At 37.8% G+C, this 26,775-nt stretch overlaps 1 protein-coding gene across 7 annotated transcripts in view; it reads left to right on the top strand.

Moving 5' to 3' along the window:
* Positions 1 to 26,775, top strand: part of LOC143162258 (hyccin 2) — an 80,421-nt gene that overhangs the window by 16,218 nt on the left and 37,428 nt on the right. For 6 of the 7 annotated variants that reach the window (XM_076342352.1, XM_076342348.1, XM_076342344.1 and 3 more), the window contains 8 exons: positions 11,139 to 11,241; positions 13,432 to 13,507; positions 14,441 to 14,542; positions 20,428 to 20,607; positions 22,638 to 22,718; positions 23,356 to 23,471; positions 24,249 to 24,344; positions 26,078 to 26,194. In XM_076342352.1, coding sequence (XP_076198467.1) covers positions 13,457 to 13,507; positions 14,441 to 14,542; positions 20,428 to 20,607; positions 22,638 to 22,718; positions 23,356 to 23,471; positions 24,249 to 24,344; positions 26,078 to 26,194 — 743 coding nt within the window. In that variant the 5' untranslated portion in view covers positions 11,139 to 11,241; positions 13,432 to 13,456. Of the gene's footprint in view, positions 1 to 10,986; positions 11,242 to 13,431; positions 13,508 to 14,440; positions 14,543 to 20,427; positions 20,608 to 22,637; positions 22,719 to 23,355; positions 23,472 to 24,248; positions 24,345 to 26,077; positions 26,195 to 26,775 lie in introns of those variants that run through there. The other variant, XM_076342347.1, reaches the window with a different exon arrangement.

Here is a 26,775-nt window from a genome sequence, read left to right as displayed (position 1 = left end):
CTAAATCCCACATATAGAAGATGTCAGCATTTATATTTTAAAGTTGGAATGCATGTCTGTCTGCTTAAGCTCGCAATTAAATTACCTAAGAACTGGAGTTGGAAGAGGGCTCTCTTTCTATTAAACAGAATGCTTGAGCTGATGATTTAAATTAATAACTGTCCAGAGAATGTTTTGTTTCTTTCTACCTTTGTCAGTTTTGTACCTTGTAGAAGTTTCTGTTTCTCTGTGCTGTGGAGCTGTACGGCCAAGAGGGTTCTGGCAGAATGCTTGTACCTGTTTCTAACGCCAAGTTGCAGCTGTAGTTCTGATTTGTTGAGGACAACAGTTTTTTAAATTATTTTTTATGTCCTTACCAAAATGGCAGCTTATATAAGTGTTTATTAAATATGATTGTGATAAAATAATATATTTATGTAGATGGGTAGAAGGGAATCACAATGGTATTTGTGATATGTTTATTATAAGAAACATACAATATATGTACTTTTAAATAAGTACAAGAAGTTATCTACCAAAATTGAACATTCCCAAGGCTGGTCTTACTTTCTCTTGGGATCAGATTAGCCTAAGAGTCAATCCCTTTTCCAGTGTGGAAATCAGACCACACCATGGCTGTTTTAATATAGTCTAGCATGTAACTTGACAGTAGCTGGATGAAGCTGTATACGCCTGTATACTGAGCAGTTAAGGAAGGACATGCTCCTAGGAGAAGTTTTTTGTAAAGCGTATCAATTGCGTGCTAGCTTACACCATTAAGTTTTCTCCTTTACTCTTGTTCTACAAAAGAAGTAATTATGTAAAACAGGTGTTGTAATATTTATCTAACATCTCTTCTTATTGTCCTCATGATATTTTATGATAATGAGTCCTACTCTTACAGTATGAGAAACAGTATACTGTTAGCAGTCTAACATTTCTACCTTGTTACATTTTAATGTTTTGTTTTGTATTACTCTGTTACAAAAAATCCATTCTACTTTCTCTACCACTTAATTTCATGTGCTTCTAAGACACAGAGTTCTTTTTTCTTTGAATTTTTAAAATTATTCCCATATCCAGGTTAGAAGTTATTTTTCACGATCTTTGTCATTAACTGCCTCTTAACCACTTTTCTGCCTTATAGATACTTCTTTTTAGATTGCTTGAATCAAATGTAGGCCAGTATTTCAAATAAGAGCATATTATCAATTCTGTATGCTCTATTTACATGTTTTCAGACTTACTTTGTACCATTTTTGTGTGGTCAAACATCTTGATTTCTTTTCTGGCTGCTGATACATTCCTGAGCAGATGTTTTCAGTTAAGTTGTTGAACGTATTACCCAGTCTTTTTTCATTTGGTCTTTGAAACCTCTGCATTCAGGAATAACTCATCATGAGAAGTGCAGATTGCTTTTTTATTATCTGTGTTTGTCAGCATGTTGCCCAGTTTTCTTTCTCCAGAGTTCACCAGTCTTGTTAAAGTGTGTGTGTGGTGGGGAAGCATGTTTCCTACATAGTTCTGACCACCTTATCTTATGTTCTCTTTTATCTATTCTGCTTCCCAGAGTGTTAATTATATTAAACAAAGATGCTCTTGTAATGGAGCTATGAACATTCTGGATCAAAGGAATTGAATGTAGATTTAGTTCAGAGTAAGGATGCATTCTTGATGCTTTCCATGCTACTTTTTTACAGAAGTAGCATGGAAGAATCTTTCTTTAAATACACTTCTTTCCACGTTCAGTAATGAATTACAGATATGAGAGGAGTGTATATGTAGCTTGGAAGAACAAGCTATATTGATAATTGAGTTTTCTGTTCTTTTGTCAGCCAGTAACGTTCTCTTGGATGAGTGGCACTTGAAAGAGATCATGCAACTCGAAGCTTTGTTCTTTTTGTTGAGACAGTCCAGGTTTTAACTGCAAAATATTCTTGCCATAGCCTTTGAGGTAAAAATATATAATATTATTATTCGTCATGCAGCTAGGACTCAATTATATTATATACATCATGACAAGTAGTATATAACGGCAAAAAAAAAAGGACTAATTCTTGAAGTGCCTGCCCCTTTTATATAACCTCCCCCATGTATTTTGAAGCCAGTATAAAATCCTGGCTTCTTTAAAACACACAAATAAAACCCCCAAATAAAATACAAACCAACAGCAAAAAAACCCTCTGCATACTTGAGTAGTCATATCTTCTTAAATGCCAACAATTATTAATATCTAATTGGTAGCACTTCTTTTTTCTTTTTAATCCTCACTGTAATAGTTGGTCTATCTTTATAGCGAGTGCTGTTGGCTCTGATTATTTGGGTAATCATTTTGCTGTTGCAAATTGATCTTGGTTAGTGGTTTAGATGCAGACTGGTAAATAATAATGTATTTAGTCAGCATGTTTTTACTCTAAGTGAAAAATGTGCTCTCTGATGACAGAAGTTCATTAATCCCTTTTTCATGTCTATTACTGTAGAAGTCAAAAGTTCTTGGGCAGTTACCAGAGTTTTAAGTTTCATTGTTTCGATAGTATATTACTGTAATAAGTTTTATTTCAGCCTGGTATTTTCAAAGACAATAATATAGACAATGGTAAACTATATGAAAGGTATCTTTAAAATGGGAATCTATTTCTAAGCAAGCAAATAAAAGGATTGTAATTTAAACATAATCTCATGGTATTTCAGTCAGTTTGTAACTTCATTTTCATTGTCTCTTGGTTTATATGTATTTTATAACTAGTCTAATCCTCCCCAAACTGTCATCGTAAGTGTATCTGGAAAGTCAAAGTTGTGAAGTGCTATCTCATATTTCCCAATGAAAGTTAAGTTCTTAAATGTCTAGGCAGGTCATGTGTTAACATCAGGAATTAACCCATGGTTTCGTCCTTTTTTATTTGTGTGCATAGCATGAGCTAGGAGAGTGCTTTTGCTTGGTAAAATTCTGGTTAGATCTCAACTGTAATTGGCAGATGTACAATGCAAAACTGTGACTTCCTTTGAGAACAGAATATTGTAGCTTTAATATTAAGTGTAAAGATTCCAGGTCTAATGATTTAACAGCCTTATGTCTCATATTCTGCCTCTATGCCAAATGAATAAGTTAAGGAGAAAACTTTTTTTTATTATTATTTTAAGTGCTTTTTTTGGGAAGCTTTTCAGTAATTGATTTTTATATTTGATTTTAACATTGAATGACTTTGTTCCCAACTATAAATGCACACTAAAGCATGGAACAGAAAAGTTAAACTTGCTTGCTTGTTTGATGTTTAAGGAATCTTACAACCAGTCCATATGTAAAAATATTTTAGCATATTTAATTATTACTGTTACTAGTAACTAAATTTCTGCTTAGTTATTATCCTTCCTACATATTAGAAGAACCTTTGAGCCATAGTAGAAAAAAAAAACTAGGTTTTTTTTTTTAAATAAACACAAGAAATCTCTTATATTCCCTGTATTTTGTTTGCTTTGGGAGAGATGTGAACACACTGGAAATAAAATTCAATACTCTTAGTTCAGGCCGCTTCAACGTTGAATAAATACGCACAGGATTTAATGCAGTTGAACCAGTGTATTTTAGAGACACACCCACATGGTGCTTGATTTCTTCCCCCTGCGTGCATCGCGTTCCCCCCATGCCCCCTCCCCCCCAAAAAAAAAAAAAAAAGAAAAGAAAAAGGTAGAGCAAACCAGGGAGTGAATGTAAGCACGAGGTGTGCTTTGCAGATGCTCATGTGAAAATCCTGGAGTGCGGTCCACATGTCAGGCTGAGATAGTCACACAGCTGTTGTGCTTGTGTTCCTCTAGCAAAAGTGGCAAAGTGTGTCAGGCGCAGCCTGGCTGGTGTGGTGCAGAATGGGGCAGCGCTCCCCACTCCGATGGGGCAGCGTGAAGGGTGGACACAGTGGGGAGGCACAGCCACTAGGCACTGAGCTAAGATGCTCACTGTGCTTTTGTTAAGTTTTCTTTTAGGGAGTCAGTGCAGAGTTAGTCAGGTCATGGATTTACAGTACACTATTTTGCCTGTTTGTACAAGTCCTTAAAAATGTTTTTAATATCCAGGCAGATAATTTGAAAGGGAGAGATGCTTTGTTCTGAAACTGAACTAGTAGAGTAATCCTAGCTGGAATAAATCCTTTTTAAGCCACATGAGCAAAGCAAGCTTTAACATCTGGAAAAGTCTTCCAGGAAGGATGCAAATGTAGCATTGGAGAAATGAATAGTTTGTGTTTATATTTTTCTATAAATGTAGTGCAAGACTGACACATAGATAAGGTGCTTTTCCTCCTGGGATATAGTTCATATTATTGGTCTTTAACGTACACCCTATCAAAAACATCTGTTCTGAAACAGATGTTCTGAAACATGTTCTGAAAGCATCAGAACAACTAGCTGTATTTATGTAAGCAACCACACAAAGCTGTGCGTGGAAGTGAAAATGGATAGATCGTACAGTAGAGGTGGCCCCAAAAGATCTACTGTGTAAAGCTCTCTTTCCCCCATTCTTCTAACAAATACACAAAAAGCACTATACAGTGTCCTTTTCTTCAGGGATGAATAAGCACAAGATTCTTGTGGTACATGCCCTATATTGTAATCCTTTGCATGCTTTAGAGATTATCACATACAACCTTAACAAAAATTCTTCTGCTTTTTCAGAGTAGAACTGCTAAAATCTTGCTGTACCACATATACAAAAACACTGTGCACTGGATTTTGTTTCTGGCATTGTTCTTAAAGGGCATAGCATAAGCTCCATGCTTCAGCAGTTGTCCTCAAGATGGCTGCTTTCCTAGACAGCAGGTATGGCTTTGGTGCTGAAGCTGACTTACACTGGAAGAAGTCCCCAAATAGGGCTTGCTTGAAGGTTGATGCAGGGCACAAACATTGGGACAGAAGTATGTGGGATACTGGAGGGGGAAGGTCAGCTTTTCCTTTTTCATGGTTACTAGCCACTAGATGGGCTTAACAGTAATATCAAACTGCACCCAAATTTTGACATCAGCACAGGTTCAGGTTTTAACTTTATGTGAGTTGATTTGTTTGCAAACAGCTATATGTGGACTTTCTGTAAGGCTCAATAGACTTGTGTAGGAGGGGTTAATTTCTTAGGTAGGTTAGGTGTTACGCCATTATGTTACCTGACATTTTCGACTTACCATAGTAGGAACATTGGGATCTCTATAGCGTTTGCAGTAAGGCATTGGAATCATTCTTGTGACTCTTGGTGGTTTTGTAATTTCTTTAGATATGCCAGGCTAAATCCTGACTTGGGAGAATTGCTAATTCTTCAGTTCACTGATTTCACTTACTTGTAGTATTCTTCTCTTACTCCAAACTACTACATTTTTACTGGCCTCATGCATGTGTTTCTTGATAGCCTTGTGCGTTTCCTTATTTCTGCAACAGTTAGCTTGCTTAGTGTTCTCCTTGCAGTTGTGCTCTGAATTGTAGTGCTATAGGGCAAAGAACACTTGTTGCTACTTAAAATACACAGTAGTATGTGGTGCTCAGTGTAGCTTTATTGAACAAAAGTTTTGCTTTCCTGTTGGAGCTGTGCTGTAGCTTCATACATACGGCTGTTCAATGGAGTGTAAAGAGAAGGGGGATTTGTGTTTTGGCATGGGGTTTTTTGTTGTTGTTTTTGGTTTTGTTGTTAGTTTGTTTTTAATCATAATCTTAATTCCCCCTTGCAATGTTTCTCCAAGGAAATAGTCAACTTCATACAGAGTCAGTGTAATCTCCTGGAGTTGATACAGTGCTGGAGGAGAGCAGCTCTACTTGCCTCCAGATTTTAACAGGATCTTCCAAGCTGAAGTAATCATTTGGCGGAGAGGGGAATTTTTGGCTATGAGTTACAGCTGATGTTTGCCTCTGATTTACAGACAGTTGTTTACAGTTTTCTATGTGTAAAACAGTTTGAACCCCCACACCCTATTTGTGATGCTATGTAATTTTTTTTATTATCTTCTACTTAAATTTAATTCTAGAAAACCTGCAGATTTGGTTTGTAAGCAAACTGACAAGTGAATGAAAACTTTGAACTGTTACAGCCTGATTCTTCAACCAGGTCTGTGCACATCTGCTTGTGCTTAGTCCTTTTGTGGGGAAAACTGTACAGAAATAGAAGTTCCCTTGTCTGATTTGCTGGTATATAACTGTGATTCTTGCTTTGGGGCTAAAATAACTCGAGTTCCTATTCAGAAAAAAATTATGTCTAACATAATGCAGCTCTGGAAAGGCCTGCCTGGTGAACTTCCAGGATCTATGTCTTTGGTTTTGATGCTAGGGATAGCAGGTTAGGTACAATTGAACCTCTAGGTAGCAAGCGTAATAACTTAGAGCTAGTTGGGACTCCATGATATTTCTAGAGAGTAGTGTATATCAGATATCATGTCTGGATGTAAAGGTTGCTTCTATCATGTTGTAAAACTTGGGAAGCTTGTAGAAGTCTTGAATCAACTCTTACAGACCTGATAGTCTGTCTTGAAGATGCGTGCCTGATAATTACAAGAAGCAACTGATAATAAGTTAAATACATACATGTATTTGTCTTTCAGGTCTCCTGTGCATGTTTAAAAATCTGTATGTAATCAGCTACAGTGTGCCTATAGGGTAGAAATTTGTTTATTTTTTTTCAAATCCATCATAAATATTGTCAGGGAAAGAAGAGGAGGATTTGAATTTCATTCGTTCAGAAGTGTATTATTTAAGATTTCTGCAAGTATGCTGGTTTTGGCTGGGATAGAGTTGATTTTCTTTATGGTAGCTAGTATGGGGTTATGTTTTGGATTTGTGCTGGAAACAGTGTTGATAATACAGGGATGTTTTTATTACTGCTGAGCAGTGCTTACACAGAGTCAAGGCCTTTTCTGCTTCTCATAGAATCATAGAATCATTGAGGTTGGAAGAGACCTCTAAGATCATCGAGTCCAACCATCAACACAACACCACCATGCCCACTAAACCATGTCCCTAAGCGCCTCATCTACACGTCTTTTAAATACTTCCAGGGGTGGGGACTCAACCACTCCCCTGGGCAGCCTGTTCCAATGTTTCACCACTCTTTCAGTAAAGACATTTTTCCTCACGTCCAATCTAAACCTCCCCTGGCGCAACTTGAGGCCATTTCCTCTCGTCCTATCGCTAGTTACTTGGGAGAAGAGACCAACACCCACCTCGCTACAACCTCCCTTCAGGTAGTTGTAGAGAGCGATGAGGTCTCCCCTCAGCCTCCTTTTCTCCAGGCTAAACAACCCCAGTTCACTCAGCTGCTCCTCATAAGACTTGTTCTCCAGACCCCTCACCAGCCTCGTTGCCCTTCTCTGGACACGCTCCAGCACCTCGATGTCCTTCTTGTAGTGAGGGGCCCAAAACTGAACACAGTATTCAAGGTGCGGCCTCACCAGTGCCAAGTACAGGGGCGCAATCACTTCCCTCCTCCTGCTGGCCACACTATTTCTGATACAGGCCAGGATGCCATTGGCCTTCTTGGCCGCCTGGGCACACTGCCGGCTCATATTCAGCCGGCTGTCGATCAGCACCCCCAGGTCCTTCTCTGCTGGGCAGCTTTCCAGCCACTCTTCCCCAAGCCTGTAGCGCTGCATGGGGTGGTTGTGGCCGAAGTGCAGGACCCGGCACTTGGCCTTGTTGAATCTCATACAGTTGGCCTGGGCCCATCGATCCAGCCTGTCCAGGTCCCTCTGCAGAGCCTTCCTACCCTCGAGCAGATCAACACTCCCGCCCAACTTGGTGTCGTCTGCAAACTTACTGAGGGTGCACTCGATCCCCTCATCCAGATCATTGATAAAGATACTGAACAAGACCAGCCCCAAAACTGAGCCCTGGGGAGCACCGCTCGTGACTGGCCGCCAACTGGATTGAACTCCATTCACCCCAACTCTCTGGGCCCGGCCGTCCAGCCAGTTTTTGACCCAGCGCAGAGTACACCTGTCTAAGCCATGAGCCGCCAGCTTCTCTAGGAGAATGCTGTGGGAGACAGTGTCAAAGGCCTTACTGAAGTCCAGGTAGACCACATCCACAGCCTTTCCCTCATCCACTAGGCGGGTCACCTGGTCATAGAAGGAGATCAGGTTGGTCAAGCAGGACCTGCCTCTCATGAATCTGTGCTGGCTGGGCCTGATCCCCTGGTTGTCCTGCTCATGCCTTGTGAGCGCCCTCAAGATGAACCGCTCCATAATCTTCCCCGGCACCGAGGTCAGGCTGACAGGCCTGTAGTTCCCCGGATCCTCCTTCCGGCCCTTCTTGTGGATGGGCGTCACATTGGCAAGCCTCCAGTCGTCCGGGACCTCCCCCGTTAACCAGGACTGCTGATAAATGATGGAGAGTGGCTTGGCGAGCTCCTCCGCCAGCTCCCTCAGCACTCTTGGGTGGATCCCATCTGGCCCCGTAGACTTGTGAGCATCCAGGTGGCGTAGCAGGTCATTGACTGCTTCCTCTTGGATTATGGGGGGTTCATCCTGCTCGCCGTCCCTGTCTTCCAGCTCAGGGGGCCGAGTACCCTGAGGATAACTGGTCTGCCTGTTAAAGACTGAGGCAAAGAAGGCATTGAGTACCTCAGCCTTTTCCTCATCCTCGGTGACAATGTTCCCCCCCCGCATCCAATAAAGGATGGAGATTCTCCTTGGCTCTCTTTTTGTCATTAATATATTTGTAAAAACTTTTTTTGTTGTCTCTAACGACAGCGGCCAGATTGCGTTCTAGCTGGGCTTTTGCCTTTCTCATTTCTTCTCTGCACGACTTAACGAGATGCCTGTACTCTTCTTGAGTTGCCTGCTCCTTCTTCCACAAGTGGTAAACTCTCCTTTTTTTTCCTGAGTCCCAGCAAGAGCTTCCCGTTCAGCCAGGCCGGTCGTCTTCCCTGCCTGTTCTTCTTATGGTGTATGGGGACAGCCTGCTCCTGCGCCTTTAAGACTTCCTTCTTGAAGATCGTCCAGCCTTCCTGGACCCCTTTGCCCTTCAGGACCGTCTCCCAAGGGACTCTCTCAACCAGCGTCCTGAACAGGCCAAAGTCCGCCCTCCGGAAGTCCATGGTTGCGGTTTTGCTGGCCCCCCTCCTTACTTCACCGAGGACCGAGAATTCTGTCATTTCATGGTCACTAAGCCCAAGACGGCCTCCGACCACCACATCTCCCACCAGTCCTTCTCTGTTAGTAAACAGCAGGTTGAGCGAGGCACTTCCCCTGGCAGGCTCACTTACCAGCTGTGTCAGGAAGCTGTCTTGCACACACTCCAGGAACCTCCTAGACTGTTCCCTCTCTGCCATGTTGTATTTCGAGCAGATGTCCAGGAAGTTGAAGTCCCCCACGAGAACAAGGGCTAGCGATTGAGAGAATTCTGCCAGCCGCTTGTAGAACGCTTCATCCGCCCCTTCATCCTGGTTGGGTGGTCTATAACAGACTCCCAGCAGGATATCTGCCTCGTTGGCCTTCCCCCTCATTCTTACCCATAAACACTCAACCGTATCATCATCACAATCGTTGAGCTCTATACAATCGAAACACTCCCTAACATACAGGGCCACCCCACCGCGTCTCCTTCCTCGCCTGTCCCTTCTGAAGAGTCTATAGCCATCCATTGCAGCACTCCAATCATGAGAGTCACCCCACCATGTTTCTGTGACGGTGACCAAGTCATATCTCTCCCGCTGCACAATGGCTTCCAGCTCCTCCTGTTTGCCGCCCATGCCACGTGCATTGGTGTAGATGCACTTGAGCTGGGCTATCGATTTCGCCCCCGGCACTGGCATGTCACCCCTTTGCTCATCTCTAGTGAGCCTTCTCACCCCACCCCACCAGCGAGTAGGCTGGGGGTGCACAAGAAGCTGGGAGGGGACACAGCCGGGACAGCTGACCCCAACTGACCACAGGGATATTCCATACCATATGACATCATGCTCAGCATATAAAGCTGGGGGAAGAAGAAGGAAGGAGGGGATGTTCGGAGTGATGGTGTTTGTCTTCCCAAGTAACTGTTACACATGATGGAGCCCTGCTTTCCTGGAGATGGCTGAATACCTGTCTGCCGATGGGAAGTAGTGAATGAATTCCTTGGTTTGCTTTGCTTTTGTGCATGGCTTTTGCTTTACCTATTAAACTGTCTTTATCTCAACCCACAAGTTTTCTCACGTTTACCCATCTGATTCTTTCCCCCCATCCCACTGGGGGGCGCTGAGCGAGCAGCTGTGTGGTGCTTAGTTGCTGGCTAGGGTTAAACCACAACAGCAAGGAATTGCATTTTTTTAAAAAACAGTTGATTTTAGAAAATTCATAGAGGACATTGGTTTGTGTATGCCATCTTGTGATAAAAGCTTTCGCTTGCAGTGTAGCCTGAAAAGGATGGTACCTCCTGCTAGCCTATCTCTAATTAGCATGGAGGAGGGGAAAAAAAAAAGGGACCTTTTAGTAATTCAGTAATTTGGAAAAGTAATTAATTGACTAAACAGTATGGAATGGAATACGCCCATTGTTCGTATACTTCAATTTCCTATTAGAGGTCTCCAGATACTGAAATCCTCTAATTTACTTAGAGTGGGCTCATTTGTGCGTTGTTTACCTCATGCTCAGCATGAAGGGATCCTGCAGTGAAAGGTGAACTTTAGTGTAATACACGATTTTTGCAATCACATTGAAATTTTGGCTCTGTAAGGAATATGTATTAAGAACAATGATAGTAAGGCAGAATCTTAAATGGAATATATTAAAGAGGTGTATGTTCTCCAAAGTCAGGGTATTGATTCAGCTCATATTTTATAAAAGTATTACTCTCTTCTTTCATCTTGCATCTTTCTTGCACTGTTCTTCGTAACAAATAGCACTTCAGTTTTCCTTTCTAGTGTGCTTGTAGTACTGTGCACCACTAGTATGTAAGGTTTTTCCACATAGGTGACAAAGTCTTCTTTTTGGATGAAGGCAATCCCTCCATTCTTCCCCCTGCTAAAACGCCAAGCCTTTTTTTTTTTTTTTTTTTTTTTGTAATGGCAAATTGCTTTGTTATAGAACGACCCAGATATGCTTTAGTGGATTTGATAAACTTCAATTTGTAATGTCAAAAAATATATACGTTATTGCTTGCTTTACTTTACTATATTTCTCCTTATTTTGTGACCATCAGAGTTTCTTTTCACCTTTCAGAAAACGGGGCAGTACTTGAAGGCTTGACAAATGCATCCCAGGTTGAAAAACTGCTGCATTCCTCCTCCTCTTCCTCCTTTAGAAAACTGACTTCTTTAAAGAGGTAATGTTGAATGTTGCACTTTCTGTAGAAAACTCCCCCCCCCCCCCCCCCCCCCCCCCCCCCCCCGGCAAAGTGAACTAAAATTCGACTTCTTCTGTAGCATGTCCTGTGGTGTTTTAAATTAACTTATATCCATGTCTCATTCTGATGACTGATGTCTGTTCCCCTATCTATTGAAAAGGATGTCTTTGGAAACCTTTGTTTGCAGAGATCTATTTTGTTGTGTTGTGTTGTTTTATAGAATTATTTGTCAGCGCTTCTGCTGAAGTAAGTCACCCAAGTGTTACTTGAATTTAAATTAATCTAATGTTATTTCTGAATCTGATATCTTTTAGGATATTTAAACATGCTTTAGAAATCTGAGGCAGTTCCTTACTCACAGGAGTTTGTATTCTCTGAATGACTTGCTGCCAAGGGCCATGCTAAATTCTGTATGTAGCCCTGTTCATACAAAGTTGCTAACATTGAACTTACAGCTTCCCAACACAATTTTTGTATCTTACTTCACTTCATTTTCCATTTAACAAATACTGATCTGTTCTTAAATACAAATCTTCTTTCAGAAATCAAAACAAGTATGTTCTGAGATCAGAGTAGGTGATTCCAATCATACAGTCTGGCTATTTAAAGGCCATTTATCATAGGACTTCCATGATGTAACCTATATATCAAACCCGTAAGTTTTGGTTGAGCCTAAATAATTTTCAAAACATCTGAAAGAAAACTGTAAAAAAGTAAATAATTAACTTCATGTTTACCTGCCTTTTCCTTATAAAATTTACAATAAATTCTGCAAACAGTAGCACTTACGATATTCTTGACATTACTTGTATGAAGTTGATGAGTCTAAGTGTTTATGGGATTAAAGATGATTGTAGCAGTCTTCATCTTGTTATCATCTGGTTGTGGAAGTGTTTCTCTCCCCCCCCCCCATCCCAGGCTAAAAGAACTTCAGAAAAAGTTGGCTGTATTGAAGGAAAAAATATTAATTAAAAAAAAAAAAAGGGCTTTGAAGCTGATGGGTATTTGTAGCTTTTAGGAAAAATGTGGTAAAGATATATGACAGCGTGTGACAGCTTTGTTGCATATAAATGTTATACAGCAATATCAACTTAAAAAAAAAAAAAAGTGACCAAAGTATCTCTTAAAATACAGTGTACCTTCACAGATTTTCTGTTTCTTGTTTCTGTTCAGGCAGCTGTTAACCTGCAGGTCCTGACAAAAATAAACTTTTGATGAAACCTTAACTAAGAATCACTGTCTTCATATGTCTAGTACGGCTTCAAACAGCTCTTATATTTTACAGTCTCCTCAATTTATCCCTTTTCAGGTCACTATTCATAGGCTTTAGCCTCTAGTATTAGGCTATAGCTTCATTTCACTCCTGTTGTGGGACCTTAATGACTTCCAGTTATTGCCAACCTGTACTGAGATCACGCAGAAAGACAAAATGACCCTTGTTGCTTAGACCTATTTAAACATCAAGCAAAGGTGTCTAATGATGCTTTGTGTTTTAAACATTCTTGCTATTGCCTTGAGAATTGAATTTATGAATTTAAGATGTTAGAATATGACTGTTGTATATAAAATGGAAAATAATAACAAGTTGTCCTTGAAAGTTTTCTTTTTTTTTTTTTTTGTTTCTGGGAATTGCAACATACTTTTAGAAGAGCTAAATCTTGCAGTTTTAATGAGAAGCCTCAAAATTCTTTAAGAACAAGCTTTAAGGAGTAAAGTTCTGCTATTAGGATTTCTAATAACTGGTTTTATGAAACTGCTTTACTTCGAGCAGTATCTAGAACTGTCATTACAATGTCTCACATGATTTGTTCCATGATGCTCTTTACTTTGCTCCGCTTGTCTTTTCTTTGTACTATATTTGGTAAGAGAGCAAGAATGGGATGATGTGTTTGACTTAAATAATGTACATTTTGGCCTGAAGCACTGAATCCTCCTTTTTCCTCCTCCCCCCCCATTAATGTGCAGAATTTTTGACTGAAAGTCTGAAGAGAACAGTTTAGTCATTGTTAGAAAATGGGACCAGTTGCCCAAAATGCAACTTTTCCTATTTGATATTATATAATTCTATTGGAAATATGTAAACAGCTTTTCATTGGGGTAAGATTTTACAAAACTAAGTTTTGCTGCTAGAACTCTTATTTAATTTCTTTTTTCCTTTCTCTTCTCAAGGTAAGAGAGAAGCAAAAGTAAGAAAATGCTGGGATTAGAACGAGGTGTTGTGGAAGAATGGCTGTCAGAATTCAAGGTGAGCTGAGAAGATGAATGATAGCTGTATCATTGGCTTTATGCCACATAACATAGTGTTTGTTTTTTTTTTTAAATGTCCAATAAATATCCAATAATTAACATTTTAAATATCTATTACTTGATCTTTCAACTTTTTATAATGTATGTAAATGAGTCACCTGGTACATAATATGCAATGCATAGTTCTAATAGTTTATTTTTATTGTTTATTATTGTAGAGCAGGAGTTTAAAAAAAATATTAAAGAAAAATATTTGGCTGGCTTTTTTTCCTATGGTCTGCATAAAATGAATTGTTTTGTCATGAAGAATCTGAAGTATGTTTAAGCTATTTTGCATGTTGATAATTATGCTGAGTGAAATACAAGATAATGCATGAACAAGACGACTGGATTTCATGACTGATATGAAATTAATCTGTTGTTTAAATAAGAATTAGTAATTCCTCACATCATTGATGATACACAATAAATCATTACGTGCTGTTGTTGGAAATTTGTTGAGGAGCCAAGGATGCAAAATCCACAGACGTGGTTGCTTGGTGGGACTCGAGGCTGTCCATGCTCATTGTAGGTTATCCACGTTTCTTGAATAATTCAAGTTGATTTGATAAAGACTTTGAAAAGTGCCTGTTAAATACAGAGTATCAAGAAAGAGAGTCCTCGAGTCCTCGTATCAAGCTGGAGCAAATGATTTTATGAAAGATAAATGTGAAACTGCTTTTGGATTTAACCCGAAAGTTGGTATGTGCCCCCAAATGCTATTCATATGGAGAAGAACTGATACTGAATGAACTAGGTTACAAGTCTGAAAATTTACTGAACTTCAGGAATTTTTCTTGATGTTGGGATGAGACTGAATCCTTTTGTGGAGATCTTTAATACTTGGAAGCATTGATTTATCAGAGGAACACTTTTTTTTCTTTTTTTTTAGGCATTACCTGAAACACAAATTACCAGCTATGCAGCTACATTGCACCGAAAAAAAACACTGGTACCAGCTCTTTATAAAGTCATTCAAGACCCAAATAATGAGGTAGGAGACTTTAAAAAATATTTTTGTTCACATTCTTATATCTTCCACCTCTACGACTAAAACTAGAGTAATTGAGAAGTGGAGATGGATAGGAAGATTCTTCGATTCTTTTTTCTAATGTAGTCTAACATGGATATCATCCCTCTTTTTACTCTCTTGCTTTTTGAGAGTTACTTTAAATTACTTAACTGACAGTTGCTTACCTTTCTGGTAAGACACAACTTCATCTGCTCCCAAAAATACAGTTTATGATGTTTGCTAGATTTTACTTGCCACAGCTGACTGTTACACTTGATTTGGCATGAGTTTGGTTTTTTTCCCCCCCCTAGAAACCACCTTTCAGTCATGACAGAGGCAAAGTAGGCCTTACATTGAAGCTCAGTAAGACCAATGTGCTTCTCGCCTTGTGGCTTATTACAGTGGAAGATGGAGTCAGTTTATTAAATCCTACTAAAATAACCAGATCTTCTTTTGCTTATAGTAGTATCATGTTTGTGTAATTTGGTTTACACTGCTGTAAACAAGAGCAGAAGCAGGGCCCCAAAATATAAATATACACAATGAAAACTTAGCTTACCCTTGTACATAATTCATTTTGCAAATGACGTTAAACTGAGCTTTCTGTTCCATTGGTTACTGCTATGAGTATTTCTGGGAAAGTGTGTGAAATACAACTTCTGAATAATATTGTGCAAGCGTACCATTCTCTACTGTGTAAACTACTTCAGATAAAATGCTTCAAAATATTTGATTTATCATCTGTGATCTCTTGTATATTTAAAAATTAAATGGCAAGTGTACACAGCAAGGAAGTTCTTTATTTTCCTAAGCACAGCTCAGCTGCTTTTGGAAGCTGAATGCTTGATTGAGCTTAAAGGAGATTGCATAATGCTCATGTAATAAAAAAAAAAAAAAAAATGCTTCATAGCTGTCAACTTCATTTCGGTATTACAAATAAGTTGCATAGTGACCTTTTTCTTTGTATTGAAGCTACTGTTACTCTCTCTCCAACCTGAAGGCACCATTGCTGCTGTTGTCTTTTAGTATATATGTATTTGTGTGTGTGTATACTTCTGAAAATGTAAAAGCTTTCCTTTCCTTTAAGAATAAGCATTTGATTTTTTTTTTAAATGATGCAAAGAACCAGATTTGCGAAAAGAGTATTTTCTTAAGGGTGTGACAATGATCTTACATTATTGCACACTGATGCTTGTCAAATACTATTCTTTGGAACTGCTGTTGCTGTTTGGACCTGATTATGATATTAGGTATAAGATAAGCAATCGCAGACTCAAAGATGACAAACTTCAGGTTCTGCTTGTTAAGGCAGTATGTATTTCCTTGTTGCATTTCTTCCAAACTTATTTGTGTGTAAGGAGTATAACCATAGTAAATTCATTACTTTGCATAATTCTGTGGTAATCTTTGGCTCTAAGTGAGGGGGGTTTTAAATATGCTTTATAGGGCATTATTTAGTAGAAGGATAACTGATTGCTTATGAAGATAAAGCTTATGTGGTAGACTATCATAAAAATGCCCAACTTAATCATAAAGTTGACCAATTTTTAAAACTTCCTGGAAGGGACAAACTGTTTAGGGCAAACATGAGTTCTTCTAGAATCACATAATTCTATCTTGATAAGACTAGGAGTATTAATGTAACATGAAATCAGCATGTTTAGGAACCAAAACAAACCACCAAGGTGTTTCTCTTTTTTGACAGCTGTCTACCAATTTGAGAGCTATCAAATGAAGGCAAGCATACTGTCAAGTTAAATGCAATTGTTACCGTTTACCTTTTAGGAAATTCCCTGACTTTTTTTAATATGGAGAAGATAATGACTGGAACAGAAAGTTACATAAAGAGTAGAGAGTGATCTTGCTCATAAACAGCTTATTTAACTGAATAATGTATTAATTTTTGCATAATATTTGAATTCTAAATTAAAGTGCTTTTGAAGTACTTTTTTTTTGATTGTTTTATAATTTTTGGAGTTAGTTTATAGTTGTAGACATAAATGCTCTATGGATTTTAAGTTAATGCAGTACTGAAATTTAAACATTGAATATTCATGTGGAGCTATTTAGGTTTAACTTGGAAAGCTCAGCCTTGAAACAAAATAAGATCACCTCTGCGATGCCAAGCACTTCCCAGACCCAGTACTCTTCAAATAATAACTAGTTTCACCCATTATGTTATAGTTAAGCCTAAAATGAGCACATTATTTTCTACCATGATTGAATTCTTCAAAAAGGCAAGCATTTCCAATCTTTGTCATGCATTTTACAATACATTATATTTAACTTAAAGGTATGGCTCTTAAGATCTGGCAAACTTGTAAAATAAGCCAAACTAAAGCTATTCTTCAGCTTCCTTAAAACATGACTAGTCTGCATCTCTGTGAGGTGTAAAAATGAAGTCTGCAAATTATATCATTGTCACTTACTGTATTTAAGCCATTAAAAATTTCGTTTGTTATGCTAATTGCTGTTTATGCTAATTGGAAAGCTCTTTTAATATAAGTTTTTAGTTTGTCGGAAAAGAGATATGGTTATAAGAGACTTTTTACTTTGCATTTTTTGGCTGACTGCTGTGCTACTCAGTTTCCTTTGACTTTGGACTGAAAGATCGTTGGAATTAAAAAAGTGCGTGCCAGTTCATGTATACACCCACTACTGGTAACAAAAGCTCCATTTCCTCTGTTTATCCAGTGTCTTCTCAATATTTACATTCAGAGAATTAATTGGAAGAGGCTGGTTCTCTGAAAAGCCAGATAACTAGGATGCAAGGAAAACATTTGTTCTTTTTTACAGTGTTGAGTTTTGTGTTTGCAGGTGGGAGACGATCATACTGTACTTCGATAGGAAAAACTTGGGTGTTAGCGCCTTTGAAAATTTTTGTGTCGTAGCATCTTTGTGATGCCAGCTTTTTCTTGTGGACTTAAAGCTCTGAACACACCAAAAGTGCTATAGCAGTTGCTACAAACAACTTTCAGGTTTTCACCTAAGTAATTTGCAGTTGTTAAACCTTTTGCACAACTAATATGACAACTACTAGAAATGAGGAGTATTTACATGCTTGCAGCACCAGTGACTGGGTGTTGCTTGTATCTTTCTAGGGAGCGTGGTTTCACTTAAAAGACTAATTCTATAAAATTTTCATTTGAAAGAAAGTAGAATAAACTCAGTAACTGCTCTGGTTGAGTCTCATCTGACTTTAGGTAAAGTAAATTATTCTTTTCCACTGTTTTTAATGGGACTTGGGTTAGACTGGCTAATTTCAAATAGGAAACAGCTTTGGGCTGCTGTCATCTCTAATCTAATAGAAGTACTATTTATAGCAATGCTGCTGTATATATCTGGTTTCTGATAATACTTGTTTAGCTTTTCTTGCACCTGTTATCTCCTTGCAGATATGCTTGTATTTATTGTTTCCAGAGATTTCTTCTTTTTCTTCTTTATGCTAGCTTTTTGCTCATATTTTCTTTTAAAGAAAACCTACAAATTTATTCGGTGATCTCTGAATTATTTATTAACCACTTTTTTTTTTATTTGAACATCTGAAATGTGCTAGGCCTTTCATAAAACAATAATACAGTTCTGTCTCTGAGGATTTGAACATTTACTGTAACAGATGGTTTTAATAATTAGTATCACTTTTATATAGGAGTTTCTACTAAGTAAATATCAAGAAAGAATAGAATATACTTATGAATCTTTTGATTATAAAGGGCTATATACGTATGAAATACTGGAATAAATATACTAGATAAAATAGTATGTGCTCAACTTGACAGAGAAAGCCCTAGCATTGTTTTATTAAAATGATTGCAATAGAAGCTTTATGGGCTTCTAATTTCATTTAGATCCCAAAACAAAAATTAAGTGTTGAGGTATTTTACCTATATGGCTTGTAAAAAATCTGTGTGCTCCAAATTACTGGACTTCTCTCATTCTGTATCAATGTTGTCAGTGTCAGCTTTCTTCCCTCCCTCTCTTGTGGAGTCTCTCTGCTTCTGTTGTAAAAAGAGGCTTTTAGCTTAGAGTAACTAGGCTGTCAATCAGAAGCCTTGTTACACAAGGTATTTATACCAGAGCCTTGTATAAAAGAGATTTGTCTGATAGCAAAGTTTTATTTTACATAGATGTCATGTTATGGCTTATGTAATCAGTGGTTTAAAAATTTTATGCTTCATTGACCAAAATACTGTGTGTTAGAAATGAAAGAAATGTGTTCACCCTTTCTTGGGTGATGCTCTCTTAAGGCAGCTATCTTGATAGAAAATTCTGTCGAATTTATGTTTTGTGTTTGTGATATACTAGAGTAAAATATCTAAGTCTAAATATGTGTATGTGAAGTTGTACAGTCATGCAGATTTATGCCATTGCACATTTATCAAACATTCAAACTAATCACTTGTAGGAATGTCTGTCCCTCTGCTGATAGCAAGGGACTTCTTCAAAGTTTTTTAAGAGGATGGATGGTTCACAACAAACCACAGAAGTACATCTTCATACAGCATAGTAAAAGAGTGACAGTGAATTCTACAGGAAATTCTGGGTACTAAGATGTTTATTGATGAATAAACAAATTAATGAAAGAAGAATGCATTAAGGTCTATGAAACATACTGCTAATGCTCTGAAAATCCTAAGGTGCATATCCCTGGGAGCGAGAGTGTGTACTGGAAGAGGAGTCATATGTACCTTCTCTGATCTTCTGCTTTGCACTGGGTATTTCCTATTTATGCCTTTTTGTCTCACCAGTACAGCTGCTATTGTGTTGGTCAAATGTAGGGGTTTTATCGCTCTAAAAAATGATATGTATAATTTAATGTTTAAAATTTAATATTATCGTGTATGTATGAGAGCTGTATAAAGCATGTACGGTTAGAAAGAAAACTTATTTGAGATTCTGGCCTCTATTTTCTGACTCTGTAACTCTTCTATATGAATATAGATGCTTTAGGTTACATGGATGGCTCTATCTTTTTGGACATTGAATCCCATGAGTATTTTCCTTAGGTCAGATCATCCCATTTCTTAGAATGTAATACTAGATACTGGTCACAGACCTTATCAAAATTCCTCTCTGAATTTTTTTTTTCCAGTAGTTTTTGACTTTGGTATTAGTCGTGGGAAAGGGGGAGACAATTTGATGTGTGGTTTGTTTTTTTTGGTGGTTTTTTTTTTTCCCCCTGTTCATTAACAGTTCTGTGGATGCATCTTAACTGTTGGTTTGGCATTGTAGACTCTTAAAATGGCAGTGTTTTTCTCGTGCTTATATCACACTGACTTGACAAAGGCCTTGTTTGATTCTTGTACTGAAACCCAAAGGGCAGCTGAAGATGGAAAAATCAGTTTGCATTGTAATGAACAAATGCATGCTTGTTGCATTTGAGACTAAAAAGCTGTAGGTAAGAAATTAATTCCTATTTCTGTCAATAGACTTGTCATTAGCAGCTGTCATTAGCAGCTAATCTTTAACCTTTGTACTTTTATAAACCTTGCAGCTGCACCATTAAAGTTTTATGGTGCACATAGTTCAAGCCACATGTCTGTCACATGCCTTAAATTAGTACCTATATGCAAAATAAATCTCATACTGACAGCCCTAGAGAATAATGTTCTCAAAGTACAAGATGGTAGTGGCTGCAGTAAGGCCACATTTTCCAATACTGCATACCAGTGCCCCTCAGGTCTGTCCTTATAGATCTCCTTAAAAGGAATGCAAGTACCATTTTGGTTCATTCATTCCTTGCCATCAAGGAATGTAATTTTTACTGGCTGCAGTGGCTATATGATATAGCCCCTATATTTGCTATTTCATTCTCCCTTATTAGAGAAGCCTAACTGTAATTCATTAGCCTTTTTGCCTTTCCACAGCTCCTGGAGCCTGTTTGCCACCAGCTCTTTGAACTTTATCGTAGTTCTGAAGTTCGGCTCAAGAGATTCACATTGCAATTTTTGCCAGAGTTGATCTGGGTATATCTGCGTCTTACTGCCAGCAGGGATAGGCAGAGTAATGGTTGCATTGAAGCATTGCTGCTTGGCATTTACAACTTGGTAAGTGAGATGAGTGGGAATGGCTGAGGAAAGCTTTGATCTGAGGTTTTGCGTCATTGACCACTAGGAGTAAAGTAAATTATTGGAACAGCATATTTAAAATTATAATATGCTTACATGAAAGCGTATTTAATCTGGAGAAAAGCATAATGTAATGAAAGTTTAGTAAGAATGTGTTTGCAAAAATATTTTTTATTTTTTATAGGAATCTTTTTGGGACAAACATTTTAACTAAAAAGGATCATTTCATAGGCTTTCTTGAACTGTTATATACTTGCATTTGTAAGGAAATTAAGTAGCCCTCCTTAATGTTGAAAAATAAAGCTTTCTATGGAGATGATGGTCAGGCCAATGTGCTTGGTCAATCTTCATGTGTCACTTCCTCTCACCTCCCCGCTTACTCTAAATATGTCTTTTTAAGGGTAATTTGAAGCTGAAACCACTCTGCGTGCTAGCACTTAGATACATGCATGTGTATATTTGAGGTAGATAGTTGTCTTGAGTGGAACTGTGATTTTAAGAATAAGTAAAAGTAACTGTAGATGATTAAGTTTGGCTGTTGGATGTATAAGTAGTTTTTTATAGCCTTACCTTAGCCAGGAAATGTTTACTCTTGTAACATTATGAGGCTGTTTGATAAATTTAGCAATACTGCCACGATAGGCATTCTCTAATGGAAATTTCTGTTTTATAGGACTTTAAAACATGTCATACTGAAACATTGCCCTTCTCTCTTACTATCATAGTAAACTCCTCCTTTAAATTGTGTATTATGTTTCTACATGATGAGACACAGAACAGTCAAATTGCGATTCTTAAAAAAAAAAAAAAATTTTTTTGTTATGTGTCTGTAGATCAGCTCTAACAACTGGAAGATCCAGTTATTTTAGATTTATTCTGATAGAAAAAATATTGGAAACTGCTTGCTGATTTTTGGTACTGTTAGCTGGGTTGAAGTAGCATGTTGATCTTTGTCGACGGTTTTCTCATAAAGGTCCTTTTGCAGTTCCTTTGAAAGTCATGTTGATGATTCATATTTTTTAAGGACAGTAATGTCTTCATTTTGTCCAGATTCAGGAAGCAAGAGGCCTCAAAATGGACAGTGGCTCCCACTATTTTTTTTTTTCCTTTGGTTAAGTTGTTGATATTTTTCTGCACATATACCGAGACTGAAGGAGTGAAGTTATTTTCTCAATTCTTAGGAAGTGGAAGACAAGGACAAATCTTTTGCATTCTGCTAATTTCTATCAACTGTCCTCCCATTGTGATCCTTAAAGCCTTCTACAAGTACTGTGCTACCTTGGACTAAGTTTTCACATAAACTAGAATGACTAGAGCTCATTGTTTGGAAATTTGCTGTACAAAGTGAAAACGCAGGATTTTAGACTCCTTTTTGGTATAGTCTTATGTAACTGCTCTTAGTATATTTGCTTTAAAAACTGCTGGGTTTGCTTATGTAGTAGCCTAGCAACTATAAAATCTGACCAGTTTGAAAGCCTTTTGAGAAAACATTCTGTGTATTTCTTACTGATAGAATGCCTGAAGAAACTTTGCCAGTCCCCTTGATTTCACCTTCTCTCTGTGGTGCATTTATTATGAAGTACTGCCCATTGTCAGCAAGTGACTCATCAGCCCTCATGTGTCTGTATCTTTTGGGCTTAAATTTTAGCCTTGCTCCACTATGCAATTCTATTATAAATAAATGTTACAATGTAAAGGTGGGCTAGAAAAGCTTTTTGTTCTTTTTTGGTTTTGATGAAGTCACACTGATCAAGGAGACAATGCTGTTTTTTTAAGTGTTGCAGACTGATTCTGCAGAACAGTCTGTGATAGAGGTCTTTCCCACTTTTTAAATATGTATGTAAATTTGCTGGTATTCTGCAAACACACAGAGACCTTAGGGTGTTAACAGTCTTATCAGCTCAGGACATCTAACTTCTTATTTGTTAAATGCCTTCTAAGATTTTAAAATTATTCCAGGTCCTATCTCCTTACTTCTGTTTGGGTTTTGGTTTTGTTTTTTAATGCAGGAAATTGCTGACAAAGATGGAAACAACAAAGTTTTATCTTTCACCATCCCTTCATTATCTAAACCCTCAATATATCATGAGGTAAGAAAGCTGCTGTGGTAAATTAGAATTGGATCTATTAGAGGAATGAAAACTGGATCCATTTGATGCAACAGGCCATTTTAGATGCATCTTGTTGCAGTAAGTTTTCAGTGTCAGTAGCTTGCAATTAGTGTAATCGAATTCAATAGCATTAGTAGAAGAAAAGGAATGTAGATGTTGAAAAATCTTTGCTGATAGTGCCCATTTTGAACAGAGGTTAGTTGTGTTGTAGTTGCAGCTGTGGTTTTTTGCCTCTTAAGTGTTGGTATAAAATGAGTCTTCCTTCTAACTCCTCCTTAATACAGTTTGAACTTGGAATCTTTTTCTTTCTCTACTGTTACTGTACAAAAGGTCTACGCAATTAGGATAAACTTACTATAAATGGATATGTAAGAATCAGAGTTGAAAATTGCTCTCACCTGCTCTATTGCTTGTAAGTGTGGAAACTTTATAATAATGAAATTAGGTATTGTTTTTAGATTTACTGTATTCTGGAATAATCTTCATTTTTACAGATCCCAGGACAAGTGTGTCTTTTGGCTTGGGTGGTTAGGAGTTTTAATGCTTTCAGGGACCTTTTACTTATGGCTTTATTTCTCCCCCCTCTTTCCTTTCTCCTCCCACCACCTGCTTCTAGCCCTCTACTATTGGATCCATGGCTTTAACTGAAGGAGCTCTATGTCAGCATGATCTCATCAGGGTAGTTTACAGTGATCTTCATCCTCAAAGAGAAACCTTCACAGCACAGAACCGGTAGGTGGATGTATTCTAACATTAGAGGTGCTTCACTAGGCAGACAACAAATCCTTAAACATTAAGACCAAATATATTATGTGTTCAGTCCTTTCTCAACATTAAGTGCTTGGAAATAAATCTAGAGAACAGTCTTGGTAATCTTGAGGGTATAGTATTTTTTGTTGTTAGTTCCAACTTTGTATGTTCCTCTACTAGTTAATTTAGAAGAGAGTAACTTCTCTGTCATTTCTGTGTCAATCAGGAATATCTTTGGGTTTATGTCTGTCAACTCAAATTTTCCTGGAAGTGTGACAAAATTCAGCTTTGGCTCTGAGGCTGTGACTGCTTTTTCCACAGGAAAAGAGGAATGGAGCTGAGTGGATAGACAGAACTAGGGATGAGAGAAATTGCCCTGCTGTTATAGTGACTGCCAGCTTTACCTGTGTCTAAAGCCAGCTCTGGGAAAACTGATAAAATGATTTTGAATGCATTGCAGACTTGTCCATTTCTATACCTTTGTCTGAATATTATGCCATATGCCATTTCCTCCGTAGTTCCTGCATATGCTAATGATTTTCAGTAATAATATTTTTAAGTGTTTAATACTGAACCTTTAATAACCTGTTTCAAGTTAGTGAATTATAATGAAAGAGGATTTCAGGATTTGTGTGTTTACTTCTGACACTTTTTTCCTGTGGGAATTTTTTGAGACTGAGTTGTAGAATTCTTGTGTTAAATTCTGATGAAATATTAAGAATTTAAACCATGCAAGGTTTTGCTCTTGTCTCTTTTCAGGTTTGAGGTGCTGAGCTTTCTTATGCTGTGCTACAATTCTGCTATTGTCTATATGCCTGCCTCTTCTTACCAATCACTTTGTAGGATGGGTTCCAGGTGAGACACTTGCCTTTGAAATAGTCTTGCAGGGTGCATCTAGACTTCTAAATATTCATCCAGAAAAAAAAAAAAAAATTTATTTGTTGTGTTTAATAACTTAAAATATGTAACTCTTGGTCAGTCCTGCAACTTAATTGGAAATTTGAAGCTGTACTTGCATACAGATAAAACACATGCATTATCTTACTACTGCATGGGCTTTCATTCTAGTTATGTAACTTTCTGTTATTTGGAAAGGAAAAAAGGCAGTTTGGGGGGAAAATGAGTTGAAGCTACTCAGACTGACTTGCATTTTTTGGATTTACGTATCTTTCAGACATTTTTCAGTATGGCCACCTTAAAAATCCTGTGAGGAATATCACCAGTTTCCTCTACTTCCAAATATTAATGTCTTGCTTCTGAGGATGATTTATATGAAGTACTTGCACGATGTTCTAGGTTTTAGTGGGTTTTTTTGGTTTTTCTTTGGTTTGATGTTTTGTGGGTTTTTCTCTTTTTTTTTTTTCTTTTTTCCTTCCTTTCTTTTTTTCCCTGATAATAACATTCCACTTTCACAGTAGTGAATTCTCCAGATTTCTCAAACTCTTGTACATGCCTTTTATATAACCTTCTACTTGAATGGTCTTAGAAGCATCTGGTTGGCAAAGATCCCTGCTTTTTGTTCTGAAAAATCTCAAAGTATAGCTGATATTCCCATATGCCTGTATTTACCAGTATTTTTGTCTAAAATGAGATAAATTCTCTCTCCTGCTACCCCAAAACAGAGGAACCTCTTTAAATGTTTTTTGATTTAGCTTGTTTGCTTCAGCACAATACTGCCATGAAAGAAAAGCATTACATGCAATTCAGTTATGTAGCAAAGAAGGATCAGACTAGCTTCCAACAACATATATTCTGTAGTAACACACACATGCAGTTAAGATTATAGCCTGTTTTCTTTTCTGTGATTTCTGATGGGAATGGGTTAATTCTTGGTATGCTTCCATCATCTTCACTTGAGTTGTGGCTATGCTAAATTTGCCAAATACGTTGAATTTTCCTGCATTTGAAAATTAGATCCGTTCTTGGGGTAGAGAAGAGGGACAACATTTATAGGTTAGGGATTTTTTTTTTGTTTTTGAAACAGTGCAGCAGGTATGTATTAGAGGCCATGTGTTGCTTCCATGATGAAGATTCAGATATTAAAGTTATGAATAAATTATTCGGTTTTTTTACGGAGACTCAGTGCTATGCAGTATATGGGAAGGCAGGCCCCTTTTCAAGGGTCAGAAGTATTTCTTTAGAAGGCAGCTGAGAACAATTCTCAAGAATACAGTATCTGTGTTATCCAACTTTAGGTAAAAGGTGATTGCATGCTGTCATCATACATTAGATGGGAGATGACATATACGAAGTTGGTTTCAGTTACTGAATTTTGGGGAGAGTCTCCTACTTGGTGGCTGACAGTAGAGAACTTCTTGCCACCCTCATTCTTTAGAAGCTGGTTATGATTTGAAGAAAACAGATGGAGTTAATGGCTATATGTGAATAACACTGGATTATCAGCAAGCCACATCTCAAGGCACTGTTATAAAACAGCTTTAATGGTTTGGAGAGCAACATAAGAATGTTCTGTTGTGTACTTACATTTTGAAAAATAAATTTTGAAAATAAATGAAAATCCTTGTGATGTAAAGACATTTGTAGTCCTTGTGGAGTTAACATTTTGTTACAATGGTGTGTTTTTTCAGGCTGTGTGTGAGTGGATTTCCACGGCAGCATGAGAAGCGCTGGAAAGAACACTGTGGCAGAGTGGTGTTAGACCCTGACTTCATGGTGCAGCTGCTCACAGGTGTCTATTACGCCATGTGAGTGAATGGTTTTTTTGTATAAAGAGAAATGTCTGGTTTTACGTGAATTAAAATATAAATGCTGGTTGTTTCATGATTGAAAAAAATAGTTAAACTCATAAAACAAGTTTATAACTCAATTAGTGTATTTCCCATTACTTGCTCGCTCAGCCATAATAATTTCAAAATACCTTTGTCAGCATTGAATTAGGTGATGAAGGGCCAGCAGTAGGTGCTGAAGAGAGTTAGGCTTCTGGCTTCATCTTTTCCCAAGTTTCCACTGCCACCAGATACCTTCTGTTCACAAGCATAATGAGCTTGGATGCCAAGATAACCTGGTGAAATGCAGACCTGTTGAATGTCCGTAGCTTCTGAAGTAGCAAAAATCCATTTCTGATGGAAATTCAGTTCTGCTAAGTAGTGTTAACCTTTACATCTTGACCCCATTTTTTTTATTGTTTAAGTTTGTCCTGATTATGGCATCAACTTTGTCTTGCTTGGAGGTGACAGGGAGCAGCTTTTTTGTTATATCAACATGACTAATAAAACGCTTTGTCTGTACTTTTAAAAGAAGTGAAGGGGCAGAGATGTACATACAG

Source organism: Aptenodytes patagonicus, chromosome 6 (genome assembly GCF_965638725.1).
Source record: "Aptenodytes patagonicus chromosome 6, bAptPat1.pri.cur, whole genome shotgun sequence".
Classification (NCBI taxonomy): domain Eukaryota; kingdom Metazoa; phylum Chordata; class Aves; order Sphenisciformes; family Spheniscidae; genus Aptenodytes; species Aptenodytes patagonicus.
The sequence above is the reverse complement of the archived record's forward strand: the minus strand, read 5'-3'. Positions and strand labels throughout refer to the sequence as shown.